At 36.5% G+C, this 11,267-nt stretch overlaps 1 protein-coding gene across 1 annotated transcript; it reads left to right on the top strand.

The window, feature by feature from the left end:
- The first annotated feature begins 640 nt into the window (after positions 1–640).
- LOC132611120 (endochitinase 3) lies at positions 641–2,172 on the top strand. Its single transcript, XM_060325531.1, has 3 exons — positions 641–1,166; positions 1,403–1,556; positions 1,639–2,172. The coding sequence occupies exons 1-3, from the start codon at positions 722–724 to the stop codon at positions 2,030–2,032; spliced, it is 993 nt and encodes a 330-aa protein (XP_060181514.1). The 5' UTR covers positions 641–721; the 3' UTR covers positions 2,033–2,172.
- The last annotated feature ends 9,095 nt before the right edge of the window (positions 2,173–11,267 follow it).

The raw sequence follows: 11,267 nt of genomic DNA, 5'->3' as shown, positions 1-11,267 counted from the left end.
AATTTAGAAAGCTAGTTTCCAGTATTGTTTGGGAAGTGAAGTTTCTAAATGAGTTTCAAGCGAAGAATTTAGCAAGAAAAGTTTATAATTTTAGGGATTAAATAAGTGATATCGACAGCTATTTATAGAAAAAGGAGTTTACTGCATATTCTGTCAGACATATCATATTCAGCGTGAGTCAATTATTATCTTAATTTATACGTTATATAAACATTTATTATTATTTTACATAGTAAATGAGACATCATAATACGGTTCTTAAAGACGTATAAAAAAATTAATCGAACCACATCGATGTCGAAAAAAAATCAAAATGATTGGAATAATTTTAATTTTAGTTATTAACGAATAATTGATATAGTATAAATTTCTTAAAAGTTACCTGTTAAACCTAACCATCGACACCACGCTACCAGACGCATTTTTTAATAATACAAGAAAATTGGATAGTTTATGATTTGCCAGTAGTTCAGCGACTTTAAGATAGTTTATGTTATAAACTTAAGAGCCGCCTATTAATATTTGTAACTTGTCAACATAAGCTACTGAATAAAAAATTTGGATAAGGCAGGCTATGAGATTATCCTTTATTATTGTACAATATCTAGTCACAAATCACAACTACTACTAGACTTCATCCGATGTTCCCATCATCGTAATATATATACCCCCTTTGGTTGCCATCTTCTTCACCAATTCAGCAAGTAATCATAAAGGTCAAATGAAGCCTTTTGAGTTTACAGCTCTTTCTCCTCTACTACTCTCCTTTCTGCTCCTGAGTGTCTCCGCAGAACAATGTGGTAGACAGGCAGGAGGTGCACGTTGCCCCTCGGGACTTTGCTGCAGCAACTTTGGTTGGTGCGGAGACACTCAAGCCTATTGTGGTCCTGGGAATTGTCAAAGCCAGTGCTCTTCTGGTCCTGGGCCTACTCCAAAACCTCCCACCCCTAGCACTGGGGACATAAGCAACATCATCAGCAGTTCCATGTTTGATCAGATGCTCAAGCATCGCAATGATAACGCATGCCAAGGGAAGGGCTTCTATTCCTACAATGCCTTTATCACTGCTGCAAGATCATTTCGTGGCTTTGGAACCACCGGTGACCCCACCAGGCGTAAAAGGGAGGTTGCTGCTTTCCTTGCCCAAACCTCCCATGAAACTACCGGTACGCCCCTTCGCTATGCTACCTTAATGTATACTTTAATGTTTAATTCCCCAAATATATGTCTATATATAAGTAAATAAACTAGTAATGACTTTATATTCATGCAAAAAGAAGGGGTAGAAACGTTGTTTGATCATGAGAATTCGAGCTGAAATGCTTGGTAAATTTTGACGTCTTTCGAAAATTGAGACAATTAATTTGTGTTTATTAATTGACAAAAATGGACCCCTTGGCAGGAGGATGGGCTACAGCACCGGATGGGCGATACGCATGGGGTTACTGCTACCTTAGAGAACAGGGTAACCCTCCTAGCTACTGTGTTCAAAGTTCTCAATGGCCATGTGCTCCTGGCAAGAAATATTACGGAAGAGGCCCCATCCAAATTTCATAGTGAGTTTCTGCTTGCCATAATGTTATGCTCCTCATAATTTTGACCAATTAAACATTAATTTGTATCTTTCTTTTAATTCAGCAACTACAATTACGGGCCTTGTGGGAGAGCCATTGGGGTGAACCTCCTAAACAACCCAGATCTGGTGGCCACAAACCCAGTCGTCTCATTTAAGTCAGCAATTTGGTTTTGGATGACAGTTCAACCACCAAAGCCATCTTGTCACGATGTGATCACGGGGCGATGGACACCATCAGCTGCAGATAGAGCAGCCAACCGCCTCCCAGGATATGGCGTCATAACAAATATCATCAACGGGGGATTGGAATGTGGGCGCGGCTCCGACCCTAGGGTCCAAGACCGTATTGGATTTTATAGGAGGTACTGTTCCATTCTTGGAGTAAGTCCTGGAGACAACATTGACTGCGCCAACCAGAGGTCCTTCAACTCTGGCCTCTTACTTGACAACATGTAATCGCCTCACTTTTGTATTTATTTTCATCCACACCCACCCTGGTGTAATAATATTATTAATATGTGATATGATCGCTACTGTACCGCATACAATAAGCAAAGAGAGTTCTTCCACAAGTACAGTGGATGTTTCTTCTTCTATACTGGTTTGAGTGCTAATTAATTGAAGAACGCGCCAGAGTATGTGTGTCTTCTTCTCTAAGTTATCAAGCAATTACTCATTGATTTTATGGTCCATGAGGCAGCAACATGTTATGCGCACAAAATGGGGAAAGTTCATTTGAAATCTTTCATCTAACTTTCGTGTTGGGCGGAACCAAAGTATAATTTACGGGTGCGGTCAAACCTAGTAACTTTGGTTCAAATAATATAGTATTTGTTTTAAAAAACTCACTAAATATATACAAACTATTGAAACTTGATAACTTAAAATAATTAGAATCTTGAACCCATAAACTTCAAGTCTTAAGTTCATTTCTAGGCCGATGTTCACAATGTTTTCGCCTTCACACATTAGGAGTTCAAGATCATAGGTTTGAAAAAGATCCGTAGTATGTTCTTACTTGGCAAAGTCATTGAATTCGTGTCGAGTCAAGTCAGCAATCCGGTTTGTATCAATGGATCATATCAATTTGCAACAGAGACCCCTGAATGAATTGAGCATGGAGCGATGACTTTCCTTTCAACAAAAAATAAATAAAATAAATAAATAATAATAATAATAATATGGTGTATCCATATATTACTTGCATGCAATGATATAGAAACAACTTTCAATCTATCTATCTATCTACGGGAAAAGCTCAAATATGCATCTAACGTTTGCGAAATTGTACACATTTGCCTGTCGTTAAAAGGTTGGTGCAAAGATGTCCTAACATTTTTATTTTTGGCCATACATGCCCTTGAGTTAACGGAAAATATTGGAGGGCATATTTTTTCAGTTTCGCAAACGTTAGGGGCATATTCGAGTCTTTGAAATTCTTGAATATTATGGCACAAAATATCATTGCATTCCAAATCATAAAAAACATTTGCAATTACAATTCATCTACCATTGCATTACATCAAAATTATACAACTAAAAGAGCAAATGCAATTACAACCATCTTTTAAAGACTGTTTTTCACAAATAAGAGCACCATTTCCCCTTTCAAAAGTTTTTTTTTATTTTTTTATTTTTACTAATGATAATACCTTTTTTATTTTTCAATTTGTTGATGATCTGGATAGTTCTTTCTAGATAATTTTTTGTCTTCTCAGTCCCAATATCTACACGAAAATGGATGCAACAATTGCTGCAATAAAACATAAACATAAAAAAGGAGATAACTTACTTAGACTTATGACGCATGAAAAAATGTCTCCCGCAATGCTCCAAATTTTGATACTAATAATAATAGAAAGAGTATCACATTTTAAGCATTCATACGGTTTCTTACATAACATTCAATGTGGGGCCTTTCGCGAATATCACGCATAACCGAAATTTAATAGAATTATTTGAAGTCCATAAGTGAGATGGAGTGCAGTAACTCCACGTCCACAAACCCTTCCAGAACTCCACATCCACAAACCCTTTCACAGCTATTTGAAGAACTCGAAGCTTCCGACATTTCATAAACAAGTGAAAGAATAAGAGAGAAAAGTGAGGGGTTGTACGATAGGTGTGGAGTTTCAAAATGCAGTTGCAATAAATCATTGGCTAGCATAAAGTGCAATACAAAAAAAAAAAAATTGAGAACTATTTGTGTCATAATATTCAGGAATTTAAAAGGCTCAAATATGCCCTTAACGCTTGCGAAACTGAACAAATATGCCCTCCAATATTTTCCATTAACTCAAGGGAATGTATGGCAAAAAAAAAAAAAACGTTAGGGGCATCTTTGCACTAACCTTTTAGCGACGGGCAAATGTGTACAATTTCGCAAACGTTAGGGGCATAGTTGAGCCTTTGCCGATCTATCTATATCTATACTATATTAAATGCATGAACTCATTAACTTAAAAGTTAAATTACGCAAATACCCCTCTTAAAAATCTAATAATCTACTTACTCAAAAAAAAAAAAAAAAAAACGCAAAGAAGCAACAACATAAAAAAGTTCAACATTCACGTATTTCGGCAACAACATAATAGTTACACCGTTTAGTTTTTTCTCAATTTCTCTCTCATGTATTTGTATCTACCACTATTTGGGCCAGCTACTTTCGTCGCTAAATCATCTGCTATGTCTATGGATTTGTAAGTTTACTTTTCTTTAGTTAGCAAAAACGTTTTATCTGTTTAAACTTTTAATGACTATGAGTTAGTAATTATCAATTCTGGTGGGTTTTTTTAATTTTTTTGTTTGGGGGTATTCGGTATTTTTAATTTGATTTGAGATTTCCTTATGTTTTATTTCTAAAACGGAAGGGAAGTTTTGCCAGTGAATCAAATCACTCTTCTTTGGCTGCCGATATACATATGCAATATTAATCATAAACTTTTGTCTGTCAATTTACGTTGCCAATCAATGATGATAAAGTAAAGCAAATGATTTAAATTAATTTCTTCATGGATTTACTAGATGAATAGATCACGTCGTTACAAAGTGCAAGCTTCTCTATATTGTTTTCTAAGATTTCTTTTGTCGGGATTTTTTTTTTTAAGCAAAGTGCACTAGGCTTTTTGGGCCTAGGGCTAGTTTTATTAATTTTCTAGAAAGCAAAAAATACCCCAAAGGGAGAGTACAAGTAAGGGGGACTGTCACGACCCGACTAGGGCCGCGACAGGTACCCGGGGCTAACCACCGAGTACCGCTCGTTCTATTACTCGTCATACTCATTTACGCTCTTTCATCAATTATATTCAAATCATAATCATTAGACAATCGTTTTTCATTTGAAGACATAATTGATTTTATATACATACGCCCTTCGGCTATCAAAATAATAACATATACACCATAGTAGTATCGTGAGACCATATTACCCACACGTACGTATCTACGAGCCTCTACTGGAGTACTAGACACGTGGACGGGACAAGACCCTGTCGTGCCCAAAATACATATACATATACATATATATATATATATATATATATATATATATATATATAGACACACACAAAAGTATAAACCCGATTAGCACCTCCGGAATAATGGAGTGCTCCTGAAAATCTGCTGATAGCTCCTATAGGTCTGCGCTGTCTCCCTGTCTACTTGTGGGCATGAACACAACGTCCAAAGAAAACGGACGTCAGTACGAATATTGTATTGAGTATGTAAGGCATGAAAGAAATAAACATGATAGAGAAATCATAAGTCATAAGGTGAAGGAAAAACATGCGCGACCTTTAAGGATGAATACATTTCATATATATATCACATACACATAATCGTCGTACATGAATCATCATAGCGTATACATCATCATGTCACATAATTCATCATCGTAATACCGTATCTGCTCATACACATAACACATTATTCGTATTTGGCCACGTAGGGCTCGACAACATCCGTATTCGGCCACGTAGTGGCTCGACAGTATCCGTATTCGGCCACGTAGTGGCTCGACAAGTTCACATACACATCTTCCATATTCGGCCACGTAGTGGCTCGACCATATTACATACATCCTAACATGGATCGGTATATCTCATCATCATCATTGTCATCACATACATCTCATAAGCGTATCGTAACCTTTCATTAATGCACATATTTAAATTCAAAGACAATCTATGAAGATCATATCATATTCGTAGCACGAATTTCGTATACGTATCGTATGATAGTCTTTATAATCTTTTTGGCTTAAGCTCACCATTACCATTATCGTTTCTATGGCATATCTCTCACCTTTATCTCATATGAAATCTTTTATGAACATACACTTGTAATTTTTTGAAACATTGGTCATAGGACGTACATTAAGGCTTATGGACAATCTATAACAATGTCGGGGTGACATGAGGTCGAGAACCCCCGAGTCCAATATGGAGCATTCATAAGCATTATGCCTCACCTTGAAGGAATTAGCATATAAGGTGAGTGTAGTCAATGAACAATATCAATGGATCGTAATATGGACCACTAGCCTTGTAGAACCGTGATATTATAGGCCTTAGTATCTTTAAAGTTAGACTCATCATCATCATCGCATTCATAACATACCTCTTATTTTATCCCATATGGGTATTCATGAACATAGGCTCTTAGTTTTTCCGGAAAGTAGGAAAGTCATGGAGAGGTAAGGAAAATACTATCATAGGAATCATATAAGGATCATTAACTTCGTAGGAATATCATATCATGAGCTTTATGACTTCTATACTTGGATTCATCATCAACATCGTCATGCTCGTAACATGTCTCTTTTCTTTATCTTGTGATGCTCTTTATAATCGTAGACTCATAGTTTTGGATAAGTAGGAAAATCATGAAGAAGGAAGGAATATCACATCATAGGATTCATGCCTTAGAAATAAGGGACTAGCCTTACATACCTTTGTCATTTAGCTATTCTATTGCTTGCTCGTTCTCCTTCAACGCTCACGTCTCTACCTCAAGAGAATTCACATGAACATTAGCTAATCAACTACAAGAACGTGTTACTATTCCTAGGGAAAATTGAGCAGCACTTCCTTTGTTTATACTATTTTTCCCACGTTTCATTTCAACTCCCAAACGTTCACAACAATACTCACAATATCGTATCAACAATCGTCATTTATCCACATTTACTACATTCCACCATTTTTCTCCAATTTCCCTACATTTATTGGTTTTAGCTCATCATCACGTTTTCTCATACATAATACTTATTCCATGGTCTAAACGTCATTTATAACATATTTATACTCACAACACACCAACACTCATAATTCAATCCAACTATCATCCAACTATGGCACTATTCACATTTTATGACCCATTTACTACACTCTTCTACAATCCAAGTGTTTCAACGTATAAATACTTCAATCATCATGAGAAATTCATAAAACTTACCTTAGATAGTGGTTGAACAAGCTTTGAGTGGAGTTACTCCTCTAGTACCAAAACCCTACTTCACCTTCCTTGGGCTTTTCTTGATTAGATGAACTTTGGCTAGGTTTCATACACTTGGGTTCATGGATTTGGTGTTATTGATCATGGATTTCCCTTGAATTTTCTTGTGGATGAATGTTAGAGAGGGTTCTAGAGGTTTTCTTGGCAAAAAATGATGAAAAATGTGATTTTGGTCGAGTTGGGTATATTTAAAGTGCTTCAGAAAATTCTAGACCGACACAACATGCGGCACGCTTTGCGAGCCGCATGTTGTGTCGCAAAGCTTTCCAGCTGATCAACTTCCACTGGCACACTTTGCGGTGAAACTGCGTGGCCGCATGTCGTGTTTGCGAGCCACATGTTGCGCCGCAAAGTGCGCCAGAATGTGATATTTTTGCCCCAGACTGTCTGTCGTAGAATGGCCATAACTTTTGATTCCGATATGCTGTGAGGGCCCACGACCTATGGTTGGAAAGCTCTTTCAATTATCTACAACTTCCATTCTTGGCATTTTTCCAAATTCCAACTTTATAATAGCGTTTTGGCCCCTCCAAACCAGATCATCCGAAAATGTTTCCTTAACTCGCCCTTTTTGGATGGCTTATGCCCATATTTGCTTCATGGGTCCTTCTTGAAACTTACTTTACACTTCATTACCAATAAAAGGGACATTATAATTCTTCTCAAAAATGTCATGAAGACATCATTAATTCGATACTCGTAATTCTTGCCCGACACACAACATATACCTTGCTTTCCTTAACAACTTTCGTCTTCTACCTCAAATGTCCTTGAAATCTCATTTAGAATCATTAAATATTATTTATTACTTGTCAAAACATTGTATGCATCATGCCGTTCGTCAGTCAATTCACTGTGCATGAACGAAATTTTTTTCGAGGTGTAACAGGGACTAGGCCTTACCTTACTAATCCTATGAGGCAAAGAACCTCTAAACTAACAGGAATGGAGAAAAAAATGAACTCGAAATGATCAAATAAGCTATGATCACCACAGAATTTATAACAAACTCTATGATGATATTACACATGATAATGCTAAAATAATGAGAAAATAATACAAGAATAAAGACAGAATCCTTAATCTCTGAACTTGTAAAATCTTCTATATTCATTGAATTTTCCAACTTGTCTTGTTCTTCCTGCCTTTCCAAAAAATCTTGAAACTTTATTATTTTTTCTTGGATCTTGTGGATTTTGTTGAAGTGGCAGGAGCTGCCACAGTCTTCTTTGCTTGTCTCATTGGTATCTGCTTTGGGACAAATTCTTCAGTCATTTTCCCATCCCAGCTGCCTTTCCTTGCATGAGTTTTGTGTATTTTTACACTTTCCACCTGTCTAGGAGATAAATCCCCATCCTTTGCAGCATTGCGGAAGTTTTGTGTAAACGACTCCTCATCCATGTCAATCCTAGGACCTTCACTAGATGGTATTACTACTTGTAAATTACTTTGAGGCTTTGCAAGCATACCTTCTTGTTGTTGTTGTTGTGTAGTTGCCGTAAGATTACCTCCTGCTGCTGCTACTGCTTTACTTGATTGCTGCTTCTTGACATTGCTACTATCAGCTTGGTTAAGTTCAGCTAGTGTGTTTATGTGTTCGCACACCTCTTGACCTGCAATTCTTATTGATGGATCTGTAATAGCCAAATGTCCTTCAACTTGACTAGCTGTTGTTGTACTATCCTTAGCTATATCACCCTTGACATTGTTCTGGCCTTTCCCATATATCTCAACACCTATAGATGGAGAAACCAAGCTATTTTCCTCATTAACAACACTAGCAAGCAACTCATATTGCTTCTGCATAGTTCCTGAGTTTTTTTCATAAATTGCAACTGCTTTGTCCACTTCTTGACTATCATGTTGTTGTACCTCTTTATGTTTTTTCTGCTGTTTATTGACAGGAAATTCCTCAAATACTCTTTTGTCAGGAATCGATTCTCAACTCTAGTGGTTTTTTTTTTTTGGGTTTGGGGTAATTCGGTCGTTTTAACTTGATTTGAGATTTCCTTATGTTTTATTTCTAATACGGAAGGGAAGTTTTGCTAGTGAATCACTCTTCTATGGCTGCCGATATAAATATCCAATATTAATCACAAACTTTTGTCTATCGTTATGAAGTGCAGGCTTCTATATATTGTTTTCTCAGATTTCTTGTTACATCTCCAAAATTTTCTTGTCACTCACATCGTAAGTAAACTAACGCAAGCTCGGAGAGGTCATGAAACTCTTATAACGTTAAGGAATACTTTTAATGAGTGCTAAGCAAGTGTCTTAAGGTTTCGGGATCAAGTGAAATAGAGAAATTAATTTGTTAAAATTTTGGGAAAACTTGGCAAAATTTCTGACAGAATTTTTGGTCCAACTTGAGAGAGGTGTATCTTCTAAAATATGAGGAGTTATGGAATGAATAACCTGTGTAAATGGAAGTTCATTAAGTCTAGTTTCCAATGCAACAAACCGTATGTCGATACGACATCGGAGGAGAAAGTTATGGACGTTCCAAGATAGGCTGTCAGAAGCTTCTTCGCGAATGCGAGCCAAGGCGTCGCGAACGCGAGCGACAATTATTGAGTCGGTGGAAACCGACCTTCTACCCTATAAATACCAATCCCCACTCATTTTTACCTCATTCTTACACCTAAAAAGGTCTAGAAACTTCAGGGATCACTCTCCCAACATTCCATATTATTAAAACTAAGAAATCATAAGGAGGTTATGTAATCTAGGCTCGAAAAGCTCGTGACAACATCGTATTATCGTGATTATTGCGAAGCAAGCTGAAAGATGGCGGGATCTTGGGTTTGAAGCCATCAAGGATCAATTGGAAGTTAATAAGGTAAGATCCTTCCTCTATAACTATGGAATTGAGTTAATCCGAAGTTATATTCGCTAGATTATCGTGTAATACGTTGAATTGGACAAAAGGTGAAACAAGTCTTGTATGAAATACCATATTGAAGTAACAAGAATGTTGATTATACGTGATTGTTGTATATTTCGAATTGAGTTTTTTTTGGAGGATTTTAAGGGTGTAAAGTGAAGGAAAACATAGTATAAAGGTCGTAGTTTGATATGTTGATGTTGTTGGCTTACGGATTGATTTTCGAAGGGAGTTTCGGATGGATTTGTATATGTTTGTCATGTAGTATCTTGATTATGTTATTGTTGATGTTTTTAGTGATGTTTGGGAGTTGTTTTGGAATTTGGAGGAAGTAGATGATATAGGGGAAATGCTGCCCAAATTCTCGTAACCCGAATTATCCTTCGATATACAACTTATCTAAGTTGATGTATGAACATGATGGAAAATATGATTAAGGATATATTTTTCAATATAGGTTTGGATGAAGGGCAATCATCGAAATAAAGAATTCTTTTGGGTGGCGGCTTGACGAATAAGTTATGTAAGGTGTTTGTTTCCCTCTTTCCTTGGCACGAATCCAACTAAAATATGAATACGAGAGTTCTATAACAACTCTCTCCATTCCCATGTTATATATTTCAAATCTTAATGCCTTAATTATTTGATTGATTCTTGAAATATTATCATGTTTATCATCATTAAGTTATTTCTTTGGATTCGGTACAAATTCCATAATTCATTCGGAGGTTACAGACCTTATGTCACTCCGAAAAGCCCAATGTCAGTTCATTGACTCCTCATGCATTATATATATATATATATATATATATAACATAAGTATAACATGATAAGTAGGGAGAACATTTCATAAACCGACCATGTGATATCACAACGTGGGTACCTAGAGTCTGGTACCTCGCCGGACCAGTAGATCCCCCATACCTTGCCAGGGTATAAGGTGGTAACGTGCCTGATGGATACATTCAGTGTAAAATTAAGGTATCGTCCTAACTGGGCGGAGCGATCCTTGTCCTACGGTGGCTACGTAGTTTCAGGCTATCTGAGCCTTCTCGGTAATTCGTGCAATTCCCAAAAACATGAACATAATATAGTTGGCTAAGAAGCCCGTGATTTTCGTGAATTAACTTGTACTTGTCTTATAATCATGATTTCACGAAATAACTTGTAAACATGGTTTCATGAAATAACTTGTAAACATGGTTTCATGAAATAACTTGTATTTAGCATGTATATTTCTTGTATCATGGCATGAAAGTAATTATATGATTTAATTACATGAAAACTTGTAGA

The sequence above is a fragment of the Lycium barbarum genome, chromosome 9 (genome assembly GCF_019175385.1).
Source record: "Lycium barbarum isolate Lr01 chromosome 9, ASM1917538v2, whole genome shotgun sequence".
NCBI lineage: Eukaryota > Viridiplantae > Streptophyta > Magnoliopsida > Solanales > Solanaceae > Lycium > Lycium barbarum.
The sequence above is the reverse complement of the archived record's forward strand: the minus strand, read 5'-3'. Positions and strand labels throughout refer to the sequence as shown.